Source organism: Pseudophryne corroboree, chromosome 10 (genome assembly GCF_028390025.1).
Source record: "Pseudophryne corroboree isolate aPseCor3 chromosome 10, aPseCor3.hap2, whole genome shotgun sequence".
NCBI lineage: Eukaryota > Metazoa > Chordata > Amphibia > Anura > Myobatrachidae > Pseudophryne > Pseudophryne corroboree.
Genome location: NC_086453.1, coordinates 378264828 through 378286528, shown reverse-complemented (window position 1 = coordinate 378286528; position 21701 = coordinate 378264828). Strand labels below are relative to the sequence as shown.

The following is a 21701-nucleotide window of genomic DNA, read 5'->3' as shown; positions in this document are numbered from 1 at the left end:
CCAGAGCCAGGAACTATCACAGCGCCTGTAATCACCCACTGCCCAGAGCCAGGAAATAGCACAGAGCCTGTAATCACCCACTGCCCAGAGCCAGGAACTAGCACAGAGCCTGTAATCACCCACTGCCCAGGGCCAGGAAGTAGCACAGCAATGGACGGTCATTACCAGGCGGGCAGATCCCGGCACACATCTGTCCCCAGTGACACTCCGTCGGGAAGCTGCGGCTGAAGTTCTGCACGTAGGGCGTGTACTCCGAGCTGCCGGACAGGCAGAAGTGACCGGCTGCACAGGGCCCCTGCAGCTTACCTCCCCTGTAAATCGGAAAACACAGTAAGTGTACGACCCAATATACATTATCCCTCTATTCTACATTCACATTGAGTACATACCTGCAATACTGGCCTGGAGGACAGGGCATGCAGTCTCCCTTTTCTCGTAGACCACTCATTTCCACAGGGGTGAAGGTCCCATTTGGGCAAGGTAATGGAAAGAGCGCCCCTTAAAAATACAATGTAAATGTAATTAACAGGTTTCCGTGGCCAGTACTTCCCCCAGGGAGTGCGTATCTGAGCCCCAGGACAGGGCCTTGCTGAGGCTGTACATACCTGCAGGGCAGTAGGAGTGGGGTGGGCAGAGCTGTGGGTGCCCGGCCACTGCTTCCCGACAGTAGAATCCCGGCTGGCAAGGGATGCAGGAATCAGAGCCAGTGTTTGGCTGGAACTGCCCAGTGGGGCAGGGGGTGGGGTGGGGCGACCCAGCAGTGCAGAAGTGACCCTGAATAGGGCGGAAGAGGAAGTTTAGAGCCCAGAACTCTGAGATGGGAATAATTCAGGAGAAACGTATATGTCTGAATAATAAGGCTTATTTTAGTTTTGGTACACACAAGACATAGGGGTCTATGTACTAAGACCTGGAGAGAAATCAAGTGAACGGAGATAAAGTACCAGCCAATCAGCTCCTGTAACATGGCTGTTAGGAGCTGATTGGCTAGTACTTTTGCTCTCTCGCATTATCTCTCTTCAAGGCTTAGTACATAGACCCGTAGACGTGAAGTTCCACAACAGTTATGAAAAGGTTTCTAAGGAACTCAGCTCAGACAGTGATATATTACATGATATGCTACTGACAAACAATCACGTTACATGTTACATACTGTCATATTATATCACATGATATGCTACTGACAAACAATCACGTTACATGTTACATACTGTCATATTATATCACATGATATGCTACTGACAAACAATCACGTTACATGTTACATACCGTCATATTATATTACATGATATGCTACTGACAAACAATCACGTTACATGTTACATACCGTCATATTATATTACATGATATGCTACTGACAAACAATCACGTTACATGTTACATACCGTCATATTATATCACATGATATGCTACTGACAAACAATCACGTTACATGTTACATACCGTCATATTATATCACATGATATGCTACTGACAAACAATCACGTTACATGTTACATACCGTCATATTATATCACATGATATGCTACTGACAAACAATCACGTTACATGTTACATACCGTCATATTATATCACATGATATGCTACTGACAAACAATCACGTTACATGTTACATACCGTCATATTATATCACATGATATGCTACTGACAAACAATCACGTTACATGTTACATACCGTCATATTATATTACATGATATGCTACTGACAAACAATCACGTTACATGTTACATACCGTCATATTATATCACATGATATGCTACTGACAAACAATCACGTTACATGTTACATACCGTCATATTATATCACATGATATGCTACTGACAAACAATCACGTTACATGTTACATACCGTCATATTATATTACATGATATGCTACTGACAAACAATCACGTTACATGTTACATACCATCATATTATATTACATGATATGCTACTGACAAACAATCACGTTACATGTTACATACCGTCATATTATTGCACAGAGAAGAGAATTGTATCAGTGATATATTACATAGTTGCAGTGCCGTTTCTAGCGACGGGCGATCCGTGCAACCGCACTTTGTGTGTCCTTATCTCCTCTCCTCCCTCTTCCCGAGCGCTCCTGCTCGGGGGGCGGAGTTTCGTGGAATGACGCGTTTGCGTCGTGACGTCACGACGCAAACGCGTCATTCCGCGAAGCCCCGCCCCCGAGCAGGAGTGCTCGGGAAGAGGGAGGAGAGGAGATCAGCCTGGAAGGAGGAGGCGGCCGCGCGAGGGACGTGAGGCGGCCGGACCCGAAGAGCGGGAAGATGTACATATAATCTCTATCTCTCTCTCTCCCCCTCCCTCCCCCCCTACTTGATACCTGCCTTCCGCACTGTGTAAAATGGGGATACCTGCTTGCCACACTGTAAAATGGGGACACCTGCCTGCCGCACTGTGTAAAATGGGGACACCTGCCTGCCGCACTGTGTAAAATGGGGATACCTGCTTGCCGCACTGTGTAAAATGGGGATACCTGCTTGCCGCACTGTGTAAAATGGGGATACCTGCCTGCCGCACTGTGTAAAATGGGGACACCTGCCTACCGCGCTGTGCAAAATGGGGGCACGTGCCTGCGTACTGTGTAAAATGGGGATATCTGCCTGCCGTACTGTGTAAAATGGGGATATCTGCCTGCCGTACTGTGTAAAATGGGGACACCTCCCTGCCGCACTGTGTAAAATGGGGATACCTGCCTGCCGCACTGTGTAAAATGGGGATACCTGCCTGCCGCACTGTGTAAAATGGGGATACCTGCCTGCCGCACTTTGTAAAATGGGGACACCTGCCTGCGTACTGTGTAAAATGGGGATATCTGCCTACCGTGCTGTGTAAAATGGGGATACCTGCCTGCCACACTGTGTAAAATGGGGACACCTGCCTCCCGCACTGTGTAAAATGGGGATACCTGCCTGCCGCACTGTGTAAAATGGGGATACCTGCTTGCCGCACTGTGTAAAATGGGGACACCTGCCTGCCGCACTGTGTAAAATGGGGACACCTGCCTGCCGCACTGTGTAAAATGGGGATACCTGCCTGCCGCACTGTGTAAAATGGGGATACCTGCTTTCCGCACTGTGTAAAATGGGGATACCTGCCTGCCGCACTGTGTAAAATGGGGACACCTGCCTACCGCGCTGTGCAAAATGGGGGCACGTGCCTGCGTACTGTGTAAAATGGGGATATCTGCCTGCCGTACTGTGTAAAATGGGGACACCTCCCTGCCGCACTGTGTAAAATGGGGATACCTGCCTGCCGCACTGTATAAAATGGGGATACCTGCCTGCCGCACTGTGTAAAATGGGGATACCTGCCTGCCGCACTTTGTAAAATGGGGACACCTGCCTGCGTACTGTGTAAAATGGGGATATCTGCCTGCCGTGCTGTGTAAAATGGGGATACCTGCCTGCCACACTGTGTAAAATGGGGACACCTGCCTGCCGCACTGTGTAAAATGGGGATACCTGCCTACCGCGCTGTGCAAAATGGGGGCACGTGCCTGCGTACTGTGTAAAATGGGGATATCTGCCTGCCGTACTGTGTAAAATGGGGATATCTGCCTGCCGTACTGTGTAAAATGGGTACACCTCCCTGCCTCACTGTGTAAAATGGGGATACCTGCCTGCCGCACTGTGTAAAATGGGGATACCTGCCTGCCGCACTGTGTAAAATGGGGATACCTGCCTGCCGCACTTTGTAAAATGGGGACACCTGCGTACTGTGTAAAATGGGGATATCTGCCTGCCGTGCTGTGTAAAATGGGGATATCTGCTGCTGCGCTGTATAAAGTGAGGATATCTGCCTGCCGCACTGTGTAAAATGGGGATACCTGCCTGCCGCACTTTGTAAAATGGGGGCACCTGCCTGCGTACTGTGTAAAATGGGGACACCTGCCTGCGTACTGTGTAAAATGGGGACACCTGCCTGCGTACTGTGTAAAATGGGGATACCTGCCTGCCGCACTTTGTAAAATGGGGGCACCTGTCTGCGTACTGTGTAAAATGGGGATATCTGCCTGCCGCACTGTGTAAAATGGGGATATCTGCCTGCCGTGCTGTGTAAAATGGGGGCACCTGCCTGCGTACTGTGTAAAATGGGGGCACGTGCCTGCCGCGCTGTGTAAAATGGGGATATCTGCCTGCCGCACTTTGTAAAATGGGGACACCTGCCTGCCTGCCGTGCTGTGTAAAATGGGGGCACGTGCCTGCCGCGCTGTGTAAAATGGGGATATCTGCCTGCCGTACTGTGTAAAATGGGGGCACCTGCCTGCCGTACTGTGTAAAATGGGGATACCTGCCTGCCACGCTGTGTAAAATGGGGACACCTGCCTGCCGCGCTGTGTAAAATGGGGACACCTGCCTGCCGCGCTGTGTAAAATGGGGACACTTGCCTGCTGTAATGTGTAAAATGGGGACTTTTTTATTTTTATTTCCCCCCCCTGTGGTGGGCGTGATGATATCAGACGAGGTCACGCCCACTTTATTGAGACCACGCCCATTTTAATCAGGCAACACACCCTTTTCGGGAGCGCGCATTTTTAAATTGCGCATTTTTAAATCTCGCACTGGGAGCCAAATTGTCTAGAAATGGCCCTGCATAGTTGTATAAAGTTCCCAGTGCCCAAAGGACAGCAGCTGCCTTAGCATAAACGGCGACGGCCGCACTTTTAAGTCCTGTCATCTGGCTGCGCGTTGTATATTAGATAAATCTCCACCACTTCTATTACTTCACGAAATCAAATAGGTTTACAATACACATCACCCTCAGACGTCGGCAGAGAGGGACTGCCGACACAAAGCAGGATTATAGACAAAGCACCAGCTGACAGGCGGTGTCAGACCTCGCTGTGTGTCCTCTGATGTACATGATAAACTCAATGGCAGCCGGGATATTAACACAGATGAGATAAAACTGGAGAGTTGAAATATTGGGGCAGATGTATTAAGCCAGGAGAAGTGATGAAGCAGTGATAAGTGCAAGGTGATAATGCACCAGCCAATCAGCTCCTGTCATTTTTCAAATCCGTAATGATTGGCTGGTGCGTCATCACCTTCCACTTATCACTGCTTTATCCTTTCTCCAGGGTAATACATCTGCCCCAGTGAACCCTATGGCACACGCATGGAGCGGAGAAGGGGTAATTAGTACAACAATGCAACGAATGCTTTTATGTGCAGATTACTAGTATATGAGATGTGTAACTGTATATAGAAATGACATTGTGGCGTGATAATACATCTAGCCGCTAGCTAACACCCATGTAGACTTTTGCATTTAGTGCATTGATATTTTAATTAAGTCTTAATTCTTTTGCCCCAGAACCTGCTGCCTCAGCTCCCTTGGGATGAGCCATTATACGGGAACCCCCGGCTATTGCCTGTAAAGATAATTATTTCCTTCTGTAGATTTGTTCCATTTATTTTACATGCAATGCATGTATAGATCTGAATGGTAATCAGTGGCGGATTTAGGGGTGATGGTGCCCATGGGCATAACAGTAACGCCCCCCCCCCCCACCTGCCTAATTTTATTATTATTATTATTATTAATATTATTATTTTTTGTAAATACTGTTTATTTAAAAATGTTGTCAATGTACAATAGACAATGAACAGTTGGAGGGGGGGGGGGGAGGGGAGACAGAAGGAAAAAAGGGGTGCGGGGGGGGGGGGGGGGGAGTACCGCAATGCATACATACGTTATCAAACATACGGATTAGCAGGAATCCCAAATATTAATGCAAAGAAAACCAAAGTAGTTGCGTCAGAAACCGTATGTCAAAGGAGGGGGGCATTTATAGTAAGCCAATCATGGAGACCAAGTATCAGTAAAGGCTAACGCATTGCTGTCAACCACACTGGAGAGGAATTCCATATGGTAAGTATCCCAGACGGCCGCAACCACCGCCGCCATGGAGGGAATTGTGTGCGATTTCCAGTGGTAAGCAATTTTACATTTCAGTGCGGTTGTGATATGCCAGATGAGCTTTTGTAAAGGTTTAGATGTCCCAGGGATGGACCGAACAGACAAGACAAGACAAGACTTCTGCCCCCAGGTGTCCACACCCATGTGGTCTTGCAAGTCATTTTCCCAAGCCATCTCGTGTGGGGCCAATGTGGGTAGATTACGAGTATATTGGCGATATATTGTTGATAAAAGGCCCTTAGAGGGAGAGTGAACAAAGCATAGTGACTCCATAGGGGATCTGGTCAAAGAACTATGCGATTGAAGAAAAGCTAAGTGAAAGCTACGTAATTGCAGGTACTGGAAGAAACATTGTGGTTGGAGTCCATATCGACTCTGTAAATCTGAAGAGGGTGGAAAAGAACGTAACAATGCTATATCCACGTAACAATGCAATATCATTGATAAACAGAAGATCATGAGCTAACCAATGCTGAAAGGCATGTGCATCCCTACCTCCGAAGAAGAGTGGATTATCCCATAGGGAAGAAAGAGCAGGAGGGGCGGACAATAAAGAGAAGGTCTTAGTAAGCCTGTCCCAGAGCGAGATGGTGAATGCTATGGATGGGAAATTAGTACAGTCAGGGGGCCTGTGTAATTTTATTCTTTTTATTGATTGGTTATAAGCCCTCATTTGATGATAGTCAATTTAATAGAATAATTAAAAAAAACCCACTAACTATGAAATATTTTTATTTCTAATTATGTATACATATTTACTAAGTAGGACAGCTTACAGGGGCAGTATGTGCACGTCCTACCCACTTACAGTATATTCAAGATGGCATAAGTGGAAATATTTTGCACTTAGTGGTACTTTTTGGGCTGACAGTACCAGTACAAGCACCCACGTGCTGCCACCGAAAAAGTGCCGCCCAGCATACATAATCCCCCCCCTCATTGTTGCATCCAGCCCCGCTGCCGTTCATTGGTTGCCCTATATACAGTATGTATATTTTATAAATATTTCCATACAATGGGGGTCATTCCGAGTTGTTCGCTCGTTGCCGATTTTCGCTACGGAGCGATTAAGGCAAAAATGCGCATGCGCATGGTATTTTTGCACAAAAGTTAGTAGATTTACTTACGACCGAACAAAGATTTTTCATCGTTGAAGTGATCGGAGTGTGATTGACAGGAAGTGGGTGGTTCTGGACGGAAACTGGCCGTTTTCTGGGAGTGTGCGGAAAAACGCAGGCGTGTCAGGCAAAAACGCAGGAGTGTTTGGAGAAACGGGGGAGTGGTTGGCCGGACGCTGGGTGTGTGTGTGACGTCAAACCAGGAACGAAACTGACTGAACTGATCGCTATTTGTGAGTAGGTCTGGAGCTACGCAGAAACTGCTAAGAAATTTCTATTCGCTATTTTGCGAATCTTTCGTTTGCTATTCTGCTAAGCTAAGATACACTCCCAGAGGGCGGCGGCTTAGCGTGTGCAATGCTGCTAAAAGCAGCTAACAAGCGAACAACTCGGAATGAGGGCCTATGTTCATACGAAAGACAGGAAAAAGTGGACAAGTACTAAAGTTATGTCAATGTATGGAAACTTTTACAAGAGTATGTGAGGCAAGCAACACGCGTGGAGAGAGATTATCATAGTCAGGGGTGGGCCCCCCTCTCTGTAAGGGCCCGGGACACCAGTCCCCACGTTGCCCCCCTGACGGCTGCCCTGGAGGCAACATGCGGGAGAGAGATATCATAGTCAGGCTCTCTGCAGCCAGGCCCTGGCACTGGTACAATGACAGGATACCAGCATTGAACATGCAGAACTGATAGTGTACAGAAGCCTGCACTGAATTTACCATCATTACAGACATAATTATACGGTGTATATATAATTATTAGATTTAACTATCTGCAGTAGTACAATACAATCGGAGTTTAACCACACAATATATCAGTCAGTGTTGCATTTATTATCTCCGTGGATTCTTTCCTCCACACATAATTGAGCGTCCCCTGTGCCTCGCACAGTCATACGTCCCAGACGCTTCCTGTCTCCTAGTTCTCGTGTCTCAGGGAGGGACTTGGATAAATATGAACCTTGCAATTATGCCGGGAACAGATCTATCTAAATGAGATCACATAAATACCAGAAGGAACCGCACCACGCCGCAACTAATAGGGCATCTAAAGGACAAGTCATTATTTAGCAACAGGTGATTAAAACTATTCCTGTCTATATTTATTATTTATTTATTAACAGTTTCTTATATAGCGCAGCAAATTCCGTTGCGCTTTACAATATAGGCTACAGGGGAGCTGCTCTAGTGTCTATTCATCTGTACTAGATACTATATACAGACACACACTTACATGCAGGGCTGTCCTGACAGCATTGTGGGCCCCGGGCTAAGCAAAGCACTGGAGCCCCTACACACCCATTCACAGGAACCAGTTAAAAAAAAATCCCTCCATGTCTCCACATGTTTCAATATAGTGAATGGCTCTCAGCACTCTGATTGGTGGATAGCTCCAGCTATCCACCAATCTGCAGGCTGACAGCCATTCACTGTCTGGCTGCAGGCTGGGAGGCAGGTAGAGAATGCTGCACTCTGATTGGTGGATGGCTCCAGCCATCCATCAATCTGCAGGCTGACAACCATTCACACTCTGACTGCAGGCTGGGAGGCAGGTAGAGAATGCTGCACTCTGATTGGTGGATGGCTCCAGCCATCCATCAATCTGCAGCCTGACCACCATTCACTGTCAGGCTGCAGGCTGGGAGGCAGATAGAGAATGCTGCACTCTGATTGGTGGATGGCTCCAGCCATCCATCAATCTGCAGGTTGACAACCATTCACTGTCTGACTGCAGGCTGGGAGGCAGGTAGAGAATGCTGCACTCTGATTGGTGGATGGCTCCAGCCATCCATCCATCAATCTGCAGGCTGACAACCATTCACTGTCAGGCTGCAGGCTGGGAGGCAGGTAGAGAATGCCCTGAGACAAGAACCTGGGAACGGTGATACACAGGGATTTAAACTTTTCTTTTTTACTTAATGGCTTGCCACAACTACACAAGTGCATATCACCTGTGTGCACAAGGCCTTAAGGAACAGTTAGCAGGGTGACAGAGCTAGGGTGTTACATTCATCTGTGAGTTATGTCAGCTATTATTAGATCATTAATATGTGTGATTAGCAATGTATAATCAAGCCTGAATTAGTTTTTGGCTTCCCTGCTCTGCCACCTCTCAGCATTCCCCTCGCAGTGATATCAGCGGCTTACTCCAAGCAAGAGCAGCTTCTGTGGCTGGATGCCCAGTTTGGGACATTGTGAGCGTGAAGAGGGAACCTGCAGACCAGATGGGGTGACAATGGGAACCTTACTCATCGGCGTGGCAGTAATTATGCTGCCGTTTGTTGGCTGTGGAGAGTTTAAATCTGAAAGAATTCAAGTTCTGCCAATCGGCGTGCCCCCTTTCACATTCTGCGCATATGGCAATCCCATCAGAGCTGGTCATGACCTGCCGGCAGGAAGAGGCCAATCTGCAGTTGCTGGTGGAGGGAGAGCTTCAAGCAACAAGGAAACCAACAGAAACCTGAAGGTGGCACCATGATGACTGCAAGGGCATGCCATGAGACTTCAGAGCTACGGCAGAGCATTGAGGAAGGTGGTACCATGATGACTGCATGGGCATGCCATGAGACTTCAGAGCTACGGCAGAGCATTGAGGAAGGTGGTACCATGATGACTGCATGGGCATGCCATGAGACTTCAGAGCTACGGCAGAGCATTGAGGACGGTGGTGCCATGATGACTGCATGGGCATGCCATGAAACTTCAGAGCTATGGCAGAGCATTGAGGACGGTGGTGCCATGAGGACTGCATGGGCATGCAATGAGACTTCAGAGCTACGGCAGAGCATTGAGGACGGTGGTGCCATGATGACTGCATGGGCATGCCATGAGATTTCAGAGCTACGGCAGAGCATTGAGGAAGGTGGTGCCATGAGGACTGCATGGGCATGCCATGAGACTTCAGAGCTACGACAGAGCATTGAGGACGGTGGTGCCATGAGGACTGCATGGGCATGCCATGAGACTTCAGAGCTACGACAGGGCATTGACGACGGTGGTACCATGAGGACTGCATGGGTATGCCATGAGACGTCAGAGCTACGACAGAGCATTGAGGACGGTGGCACCATGAAGACTGCAAGGGCATGCCATGAGACTTCAGAGCTACGGCAGAGCATTGAGGACGGTGGTACCATGATGACTGCATGGGTATGCCATGAGACTTCAGAACTACAACAGAGCATTGAGGACGGTCGTACTATAAGGACTGTATGGGCATGCCATGAGACTTCAGAGCTACGGCAGAGCATTGAGGACGGTGGTACCATGATGACTGCATGGGTATGCCATGAGACTTCAGAACTACAACAGAGCATTGAGGACGGTCGTACTATGAGGACTGTATGGGCATGCCATGAGACTTCAGAGCTACGGCAGAGCATTGAGGACGGTGGTACCATGATGACTGCATGGGCATGCCAGAAGACATCAGAGCTGTAGCAGAGCATTGAGGATGGGGGCTATTAGTCAGGGGCAAATTGAGGACCTGCATGGTGTAAGGTGGAGGAGCCATACAAAGCTGTCCTCTGTAGCCGCTCCCATAGGTCAAGGGGCATCCTAGGGCCCTGAGTTCCTATCTTTGTCCCACTAGACCACCTGGGATTTGATCCTCATATCGGGCACTAGGCCCATGACTCCACGGGCCTAGTGCCCGACAGGTTGCTGCTTAGTGGGCATTAGGCTCTGCGCCTTAGGTCCGCATACTGTAGATACATTGGCGCTGTAAAGTGGTCATTAGCCCTTGATGTTCCCTTGTAATTAGGTGGTGCACTTTGCTCACTAGGCCCTGGCCCACTGAGCTACCAAAGACAGTAAGGAAACTTGTGCCCAGGTTCCCAAAACAAAAGCAGAGGATGGAAAACCTCTGCCAGGCCATCCACACACTGTAGGAGGTGACCCCACACCTTGCCAAGATCATCATTGTTATCATACTTGGCAGGTCCAATAAGCTCACCTATGCGGTGACTGTAGATTTAGTCACCGTCATTAGCAGCAGGAATCTAGGGTAATGCACCACACCTGAGCGAGAATGTTGGAGTTTACTGTGTTTGGTGGCTAGTTGCCCAGAAGGAAAGAAGCATCATAGGGTCATTGTGGGTGTCTGTACAGGGCACTGTCCAGCAAAGTGTCCGCTCTGTGAGGTTATACTCTGCGTTGTCCTGCCTTTCCAGCCATTTCCCAACTACTCCTGGGCTTTAGGCAGTATTTGCATTCCTGTGGAAGAGCAAACCAATTCACCTAAACGCGCAAGCGAGTGATGGGTGAACTTATGGTGGGTGAGACGATTGTGATAACCATCTGCCCATCCCGATGAAGGCCGCCATGACCCCAGAGCTTTCTTCCCATCTGCTGAAGGGGCAGCTAATGGTTTCTGCATTGTTCTCCTTGCAGAGATATTGATCCTGCGAATCCTAGCGACGCCCTGGAGCCAGCTGCACCATGAGGTGGGCAACCTTGTGGGACACCCTGCCTATGAGAACCCAGCATTCTATTGCATGGGTATGGGACTCAGTGTCGACAGTGTCTAGGTAGACACCCATTAGGTCGACACCTATTGGTCGATAGTGGCTAGGTCGACACTAGAAATATGTCGACAGGACCATTAGGTCGACATGAACAAGGTCGACGTGAAAAAAGGTTGACTTCAGTCCTGCAGGTTACCGTTCCCAATCGTTATCCACATAGATCGTAAAGTATGAAAAAAGTTCAAAAAAAGGATTCTTTTTTTAACTCATGTCGATCTTTTTGCATGTCGGCCTAATGGCCGTGTCGACCGATTTCTAGTGTCGACCTATTCACTGTCGCCCAATGGGTGTCAACCCAGAGTCCGGATACCCTATTGCACATGGCTAACAGGTGTCAGGCACCCAGATATGAAACAGGCGCTTGGCTGAAGGCAATCAAAATTATAAAAGGTGCTGGTGGCTTTGTTGCTGTACTAAATCACCGTTGGGTCTCCACCATTGTTATCTGTCATTGGCTGTCAACCATCAATGTTTTACAAACATCAATAGTGGGCTGCCATCCCTAGCCTATAAAAGGCTGTGAATAGTTGTTGGGAGTCCGGCTCACTACTCCATCATGGAGGCATGGATTCCACTAGCATGTCAATGGCATTTCCTGTCACTTGACGCGTTTCTCCGCTGTGACACAGCATTTCATCAGAAGTGTCATCACTATGCTGCTGCCAGGCTGACAACATGGCTTCTGTGCTGACACGGTATAATGATCTTGTGATCAGTCATTGGTTATAGGAATATTGAAGCTGGAATTCAAGTTTCATGATCTCATCACCTTCCCATACTGCATATACTATACAGTCCTAATGCAGGATGGGAATGACTGCGTTTGAAACAATACATTTTGGCAATTAGAAGCTACTTTCTGCTCGTAGAATCACTTTATCTTCTCCATGTGGTCATTTTGTGCCAATTATAATCAGCTATTTCTGTATTTTATAACTTTAATACAGATTTGTCCTGCTGCTCAAAGGTTAATGCCACAGATAATAAAGTAGGGTCTCACTTTCAGGCTCCGACTGGCGCAATGATGGCCCTGTAGAGGCCAAGGACTCGGCAACGGTGGCTGTTCTGCCACTGGCGCCGACACGGCCAATATACAGTAGCAATATTTATTCTGGAGCATACAGAGGATGATACGTTCAAGCATGTAAGAGACGTGTACAATGGTTTCCATTACCTTTGGGCACAGGAAGGCTGTGGGGCTGGTACTAGTGAAATTGCCTGGACAGTAGAATCCAGTGGCGCACAATCCTGTGGGTGAACTAAGACCAGGACTGGCACAGAAATGCCCAGCATAGCATGGCACGCAGCTGACCAGCGAAGAGCCACCTAGAGATTACAAGTACTGTATGTCAGAAACAAGGGTCAGATTTTAGTCCTCATTATTTCATGTTTAGCACCATGGTGCAGGGCTGGTAAACTAGGCCTAGAGGCACCTACCTGTTCTATCCCTTCACAGCCCCTGACACAAGTACCTTGTGAGTATGGAGGCATCATGTGACACTATGGGCCTGCTTTATAGGGCCTAATTCAGAGTTGATAGCAGCAGCAAATTTGTTAGCAGTTGGGCAAAACCATGTGCAATGCAGGGGGGGCAGATGTAACATGTGCAGAGAGATTTAGATTTGCGCGGGTTGTGTTCAAACTGAAAGCTAATATAAGCAACCAGTATTTACCCTGCACCAAAACAATATAACCCACCCAAATCTAACTCTCTCTGCACATGTTACATCTGCCCCACCTGCAGTGCACATGGTTTTGCCCAACTGCTAACAAATTTGCTGCTGCGATCAGGTCTGAATTACCCCCATAGTCAGGTGCAATTAAAAAAAGGAGCAATTTAATCCAGGGACAAACCATATTATAATGCAAAGAAGGGGTCGGAGTCAAAAACTTTTTTTTTTATTTTTGCATGCAGGGTAAATACTGGCTGCTTTTTGCATGTAAGGTAAAAACTGTGCTGGCTGCTTTTGCATGCAGAGTAAATAAAATAAGAATTTACTTACCGATAATTCTATTTCTCATAGTCCGTAGTGGATGCTGGGACTCCGTAAGGACCATGGGGAATAGCGGCTCCGCAGGAGACTGGGCACAAAAGTAAAAGCTTGAACTAGCTGGTGTGCACTGGCTCCTCCCCCTATGACCCTCCTCCAAGCCTCAGTTAGGATACTGTGCCCAGACGAGCGTACATAATAAGGAAGGATATTGAATCCCGGGTAAGACTCATACCAGCCACACCAATCACACCGTACAACCTGTGATCTGAACCCAGTTAACAGTATGATAAACGAAGGAGCCTCTGAAAAGATGGCTCACAACAATAATAACCCGAATTTTGTAACAATAACTATATACAAGTATTGCAGACAATCCGCACTTGGGATGGGCGCCCAGCATCCACTACGGACTATGAGAAATAGAATTATCGGTAAGTAAATTCTTATTTTCTCTAACGTCCTAAGTGGATGCTGGGACTCCGTAAGGACCATGGGGATTATACCAAAGCTCCCAAACGGGCGGGAGAGTGCGGATGACTCTGCAGCACCGAATGAGAGAACTCCAGGTCCTCCTCAGCCAGGGTATCAAATTTGTAGAATTTAGCAAACGTGTTTGCCCCTGACCAAGTAGCTGCTCGGCAAAGTTGTAAAGCCGAGACCCCTCGGGCAGCCGCCCAAGATGAGCCCACCTTCCTTGTGGAATGGGCTTTTACAGATTTTGGCTGTGGCAGGCCTGCCACAGAATGCGCAAGCTGATTTGTACTACAAATCCAACGAGCAATCGTCTGCTTAGAAGCAGGAGCACCCAGCTTGTTGGGTGCATACAGGATAAACAGCGAGTCAGATTTCCTGACTCCAGCCGTCCTGGAAATATATATTTTGAGGGCCCTGACTACGTCCAGTAACTTGGAGTCATCCAAGTCCCTAGTAGCCGCAGGCACCACAATAGGCTGGTTCACGTGAAACGCTGAAACCACCTTTGGGAGAAATTGAGGACGAGTCCTCAATTCTGCCCTATCCGTTGTGAAATATCAGGTAAGGGCTTTTATAAGATAAAGCCGCCAATTCTGAGACACGCCTGGCTGAAGCCAGGGCTAACAGCATTACCACCTTCCATGTGAGATATTTTAATTCCACAGTGGTGTGTGGTTCAAACCAATGTGATTTTAGGAACCCCAAAACCACATTGAGATCCCAAGGTGCCACCGGGGGCACAAAAGGAGGCTGCATATGCAGTACCCCTTTGACAAACGTCTGGACTTCAGGCACTGAAGCCAGTTCTTTTTGGAAGAAAATCGACAGGGCCGAAATTTGAACCTTAATGGACCCTAATTTTAGGCCCATAGACAGTCCTGTTTGCAGGAAATGTAGGAAGCGACCCAGTTGAAATTCCTCTGTAGGGGCCTCTTTGGCCTCACACCACGCAACATATTTTCGCCAAATGCGGTGATAATGTTTTGCGGTTACATCCTTCCTGGCCTTTATCAGGGTAGGGATGACTTCTTCTGGAATGCCTTTTTCCTTCAGGATCCGGCGTTCAACCGCCATGCCGTCAAACGCAGCCGCGGTAAGTCTTGGAACAGACAAGGTCCCTGCTGGAGCAGGTCCTTTCTTAGAGGTAGAGGCCACGGGTCCTCCGTGAGCATCTCTTGAAGTTCCGGGTACCAAGTCCTTCTTGGCCAATCCGGAACCACGAGTATAGTTCTTACTCCTCTCCTTTTTATGATTCTCAGTACTTTTGGTATGAGAGGCAGAGGAGGGAACACATACACTGACTGGTACACCCATGGTGTTACCAGAGCGTTCACCGCTATTGCCTGAGGGTCCCTTGACCTGGCGCAATATCTGTCTAGTTTTTTGTTGAGACGGGACGCCATCATGTCCACCTTTGGTTTTTCCCAACGGTTTACCATCTCTTGGAAGACTTCTGGATGAAGTCCCCACTCCCCCGGGTGAAGGTCGTGTCTGCTGAGGAAGTCCGCTTCCCAGTTGTCCACTCCCGGAATGAACACTGCTGACAGTGCTATCACATGGTTCTCCGCCCAGCGAAGAATCCTTGCAGCTTCTGCCATCGCCCTCCTGCTTCTCGTGCCGCCCTGTCTGTTTACGTGGGCGACTGACGTGATGTTGTCCGATTGGATCAATACCGCCTGACCCTGAAGCAGGGGTTTTGCTTGACTTAGGGCATTGTAAATGGCCCTTAGTTCCAGAATGTTTATATGAAGAGATGTTTCCATGCTTGACCACAAGCCTTGGAAATTTTTTCCCTGTGTGACTGCTCCCCAGCCTCTCAGGCTGGCATCTGTGGTCACCAGGATCCAATCCTGAATGCCGAATCTGCGGCCCTCTGGTAGATGAGCACTCTGCAGCCACCACAGAAGAGACACCCTTGTCCTTGGCGACAGGGTTATCCGCTGATGCATCTGAAGATGCGATCCGGACCATTTGTCCAGAAGATCCCACTGAAACGTTCTTGCATGGAATCTTCCAAATGGAATCGCTTCGTAAGAAGCCACCATTTTTCCCAGGACCCTCGTGCACTGATGCACTGACACCTGGCCTGGTTTTAGGAGATTCCTGACTAGCTCGGATAACTCCCTGGCCTTCTCCTCTGGGAGAAACACCTTTTTCTGGACTGTGTCCAGAATCATTCCTAGGAACAGGAGACGTGTCGTTGGAATCAGCTGCGATTTTGGAATATTTAGGATCCACCCGTGCTGACGTAACACTAACTGAGATAGTGCTACTCCGACTTCTAACTGTTCCCTGGACCTTGCCCTTATCAGGAGATCGTCCAAGTAAGGGATAATTAAAACGCCTTTTCTTCGAAGAAGAATCATCATTTCGGCCATTACTTTGGTAAAGACCCGAGGTGCCGTGGACAACCCAAACGGCAGCGTCTGAAACTGATAATGACAGTTTTGTACTACAAACCTGAGGTACCCTTGGTGAGAAGGGTAGATTGGGACGTGGAGATAAGCATCTTTGATGTCCATAGACACCATATAGTCCCCTTCTTCCAGGTTTGCTATCACTGCTCTGAGTGACTCCATCTTGAATTTGAACCTCTTTATGTAAGTGTTCAAGGATTTTAGATTTAAAATTGGTCTCACCGAGCCGTCCGGCTTCGGTACCACAAACAGCGTGGAATAATACCCCTTTCCCTGTTGTAGGAGAGGTACCTTGATTATCACCTGCTGGGAATACAGCTTGTGAATGGCTTCCAAAACTGCCTCCCTGTCGGAGGGAGACTTTGGTAGAGCAGACTTCAGGAACCGGCGAGGGGGAGACGTCTCGAATTCCAGTTTGTACCCCTGTGATACTACCTGCAGAATCCAGGGGTCCACTTGCGAGTAAGCCCACTGCGCGTTGAAATTTTTGAGACGGGCCCCCACCGTGTCCGAGTCCGCTTGTAAAGCCCCAGCGTCATGCTGAAGACTTGGCAGAAGCAGAGGAGGGCTTCTGCTCCTGGGAAGAGGCTGCCTGGTGCAGTCTTTTTCCTCTTCCTCTGCCCCGGGGCAGAAATGCGTGGCCTTTTGCCCGCCTGTACTTATGGGAACGAAAGGACTGAGTTTGAAAAGACGGTGTCTTTTTCTGCTGAGAGGTGACCTGGGGTAAAAAGGTGGACTTTCCGGCCGTTGCCGTGGCCACCAGGTCCGATAGACCGGCCCCAAATAACTCCTCTCCTTTAAACGGCAATACTTCCATATGTCGTTTGGAATCCGCATCCCCTGACCACTGTCGCGTCCATAACGCTCTTCTGGCCGAAATGGACATAGCACTCACTCTTGATGCCAGGGTGCAAATATCCCTCTGTGCATCACGCATATATAGTAATGCATCCTTCAAATGCTCTATAGTCAGTAATATACTGTCCCTATCCAGGGTATCAATATTTTCAGTCAGGGAATCCGACCACGCCACTCCAGCACTGCACATCCAGGCTGATGCGATTGCTGGTCGCAGTATAACACCAGTATGTGTGTATATACCCTTCAGGATATTTTCCAGCCTTCTATCCGCTGGTTCTTTGAGGGCGGCCGTATCAGGAGACGGTAACGCTACTTGTTTAGATAAACGTGTGAGCGCTTTATCTACTTTAGGGGGTGTTTCCCAACGCGCCCTAACCTCTGGCGGGAAAGGGTATAGTGCCAATAATTTATTAGAAATTAGCACTTTTTTATCGGGGGAAACCCACGCTTTATCACACACCTCATTTAATTCATCTGACTCAGGAAAAGCTACTGGTAGTTTTTTCACTCCCCACATAATACCCTTCTTTGTGGTACTTGTAGTGTCAGAAATGTTCAATGCCTCCTTCATTGCCGTGATCATGTAACGTGTGGCCCTACTGGACATTACGTTTGTCTCCTCACCGTCGACACTGGACTCAGTATCCGTGTCTGGGTCTGTGTCGACCCACTGAGGTAACGGGCGTTTTATCGCCCCTGGCGGTGTCTGAGACGCCTGGACAGGCACTAATTGATTTGTCGGCTGTCTCATGTCGTCAACAGTTTTTTGTAAAGTGCTGACATTGTCACGTAGTTCTTTAAATACAACCATCCAGTCAGGTGTCGACTCCCTAGGGGGTGACATCACTAATACAGGCAATTGCTCTGCTTCCACATCATTTTCCTCCTCATACATGTCGACACAATCGTACCGACACCCAGCACACACACACAGGGAATGCTCTGATAGAGGACAGGACCCCACTAGCCCTTTGGGGAGACAGAGGGAGAGTTTGCCAGCACACACCAGAGCGCTATATATATATATATAGGGATAACCTTATATAAGTGTTACTCCCTTTTATAGCTGCTGTTTATAATTTAGCTGCCAATAGTGCCCCCCCTCTCTCGTTTTTACCCTGATTCTGTAGGGACTGCAGGGGAGAGTCAGGGAGCCGTCCTTCCAGCGGAACTGTGAGGGAAAATGGCGCTTGTGTGCTGAGGAGATAGGCTCCGCCCCTTCACGACGGCCTTATCTCCCGCTTTTTTCTGGAAAACTGGCAGGGGTTAAATACATCCATATAGCCCAGGAGCTATATGTGATGTATTTCTTTTGCCATCCTAAGGTATTTTTGTTTTTATTGCGTCTCAGGGCGCTCCCCCCCAGCGCCCTGCACTTTCAGTGACCGGAGTGTGAAGTGTGCTGAGAGCAATGGCGCACAGCTGCAGTGCTGTGCGCTACCTTAGTTGAAGACAGGAACGTCTTCTGCCGCCGATTTCACCGGACCTCTTCGTTCTTCTGGCTCTGTAAGGGGGCCGGCGGCGCGGCTCCGGGGCCCATCCAGGCTGAACCTGTGATCGTCCCTCTGGAGCTAATGTCCAGTAGCCTAAGAAACCCGATCCACTCTGCACGCAGGTGAGTTCGTTTCTTCTCCCCTTAGTCCCACGATGCAGTGAGCCTGTTGCTAGCAGGACTCACTGAAAATAAAAAACCTAAAATAAACTTTTACTCTAAGCAGCTCAGGAGAGCCACCTAGCATGCACCCTTCTCGTTCGGGCACAAAAATCTAACTGAGGCTTGGAGGAGGGTCATAGGGGGAGGAGCCAGTGCACACCAGCTAGTTCAAGCTTTTACTTTTGTGCCCAGTCTCCTGCGGAGCCGCTATTCCCCATGGTCCTTACGGAGTCCCAGCATCCACTTAGGACGTTAGAGAAATAGTGGCTGCTTTTGCATGCAGAGTAAATAAATAGTGGCTACTTTTACATGCAGGGTAAATACTGGCTGCTTTTGCATGCAGGGTAAATACTGGCTGCTTTTGCATGCAGGGTAAATACTGGCTGCTTTTGCATGCAGGGTAAATACTGGCTGCTTTTGCATGCACCGTAGTTAAAAACTACTGGGCAGCTTTGTTTCTACACTGTAATTTAGAATGACATTACAACACGTCCCTTCCAACTATAAAACTCTCTGCACATGTTACTTCTGACCCCACCCTTCCATGCAGAATGATGTCACCAAGGCTAGCAGCACCACATGTATAGATCCTGCTAATCTACATTATTCCAGAGAGAACTCACTGACCTGTTGTGTTTTTCAAAGTGCCGACAGGGCAAGGCTTGGGATTGCGTGTTCCCTCCGGGCAGTAATGACCAGCAGGACAGGGGCCGTTCAGCGGGAAGAGAGAAGTCTTCTGGGGGATGGCGTCTGCAGCTTCTCCTTCACAGTAGTAGCCGGCAGAGCACAGCCCTGCACGGAGAGAAGACTAATCGTCAGCTCTGCAGTCTGAGCTGTCCTGATACTCTTATTTCTACAACTATGTGCCAGACGCACCATCCGTGGGAACTTTGCACTTTAGCAGAGAGACAGATGATTCTCACCACACTGGTGCTTCCACCTATTTTCCAAAAAAGCCGCACCAGGCTGATCCCCTATGTCTGTCGCCACAGCTGCCATCAGTGGTGCCGAGAGATGGGGGGGAGAGGGTACAAATTACCTGGGCCCAGGTCTGATGGAGAGGAGACCTTTGGGGGCCCAGGCCCACGCCTCCTGTGATTAAGCTTTGCCCCCTGGAAAGTAGCTGGGCCCAGCCCGGCTGCCATGCCCACTGCTGACGCATCACACCAGGTCCCACGGCAACAGTGGACGGTGGCGAGATCCCTCCATATCCCACAACACCGTCACGCTGTTGGTGTGCAGAGCTGCCGAGACCAGAGATCGGTCACTAGCTCCGGTCTCCGGGTCTCCAGGTTTTTGCACATGTTGAAAAACAAGGATACCCAACAGGCGACCAGGATCAGGTGTTGGTCGGAAGAGGGTACAGAAGTCAGACAGACCGGTCGGTCAGGAGTTGGATCTGCCGAGGATTGGACAAGTGTGTACACAGCTTTAATACTGTAACAGCTTTGCTCAAAGTTCCGCTCATCAACACGTGGGAGGAAAGTACACGATCAGACTACGTGGCTCATGTTGGCGTCTCATGGGTGTGGTCTTACACTGCTGCCCAAAGTTATACCAGGTTCAGCAGTTACTCTGCGCTTCCTCATCTGTACCCGGTATAAGGTCCAAACCCCCCAAAGGCCCTCAAGTGTCTATTTCTAACATCTGCACCTAAACTCTCTCCTAGACCCATTAACCATATGCCATCACAACGCTCACGTCTCTCTCTCATTACGCTTCTAGTGCCTGCTGACCTCCCCTATAATAAGTCGCGTTTGGTGGTCATGGTCTGGTCTGGACACTTGGCTCCTAGAACAGCTGAATACTGTACCGTCAGGCTCCCAGTTGGCCTCCCCATGGCAGTATCTCCCTGCCGGACACCTCTTGCAGGAGGCAGACGTCAGCGCCCCTTCTAGAGGATTGAAAGTGCCGGCCGGACACGGAATAGGTGCTGCGGTCATAGCTGGACAGTAACTACCTGCAAGAAACAGAATGATATGGCTATTCATAAGACTAGAGCACACGGCATTGAATGGGCACCAGTTCCCAGCACATATCTCCCCCTGTCCTCATACTGATCCACTAGACAAACCCCTCATATCGGTACGGTCTACATGATATCAGGACAGTAGGGAGGTATTTGCCTCTGGTTAGGGCAGGTGCAGTATAGTCTGAAGGTTGATTCCACCATACAGAGCCTCTAAACCCTAAGAGAAAGTTACATAGATGAATCCAGGCGGTAATTAGAACAGTTACACGTTACCATGACATTCCACCGAGCCTCAGTAATAAGTTCAACTCATACAGGACTACTTTTGTGACTTTCCCAAGTGCAGGGATTGTGCTGACGTGTTTTGTGTCATCATGTTCCCAGATTGTGGCGACGCGTTTCGTGTCATCATGGGGCAGAAGTATTAAGCCTGGAGAAGTGATAAAGCAGTGATAACGCACCAGCCAATCAGCTCCAATACATAAATCGACTGTTAGGAGCGGATTGGCTGGTGCGTTATCACCTTGCACTTATCACTGGTTTATCACTTCTCCAGGCGTAATACATCTGCCCCAGTGTTCCCAGACCTCACTGTACAATGGCACAATCTGCGGCATCACGCAGTGGGGGCCGGACACACCTGACCACTTCATTAGGGAAGTGAGGGGATTCCAGAAGGGTATCCTGCAGCCCTGTAACCCTGCGGAACTCCCGGATGTGAGGAAATGAGAGGTCTG

At 48.8% G+C, this 21701-nt stretch overlaps 1 protein-coding gene across 1 annotated transcript in view; it reads right to left on the bottom strand.

Annotated features, from left to right (window-relative positions):
- Nucleotides 1–21701, bottom strand: part of LOC134966791 (multiple epidermal growth factor-like domains protein 11) — a 138288-nt gene that overhangs the window by 58867 nt on the left and 57720 nt on the right. The window contains exons 9-13 of the mRNA XM_063943806.1: nt 20806–20952; nt 19620–19784; nt 606–774; nt 390–498; nt 166–311 (exon numbers count right to left, since the gene is read on the bottom strand). Of these exons, the coding sequence (XP_063799876.1) occupies nt 698–774; nt 19620–19784; nt 20806–20952 (389 nt within the window). The 3' untranslated portion in view covers nt 166–311; nt 390–498; nt 606–697. The remainder of the gene's footprint in view (nt 1–165; nt 312–389; nt 499–605; nt 775–19619; nt 19785–20805; nt 20953–21701) is intronic.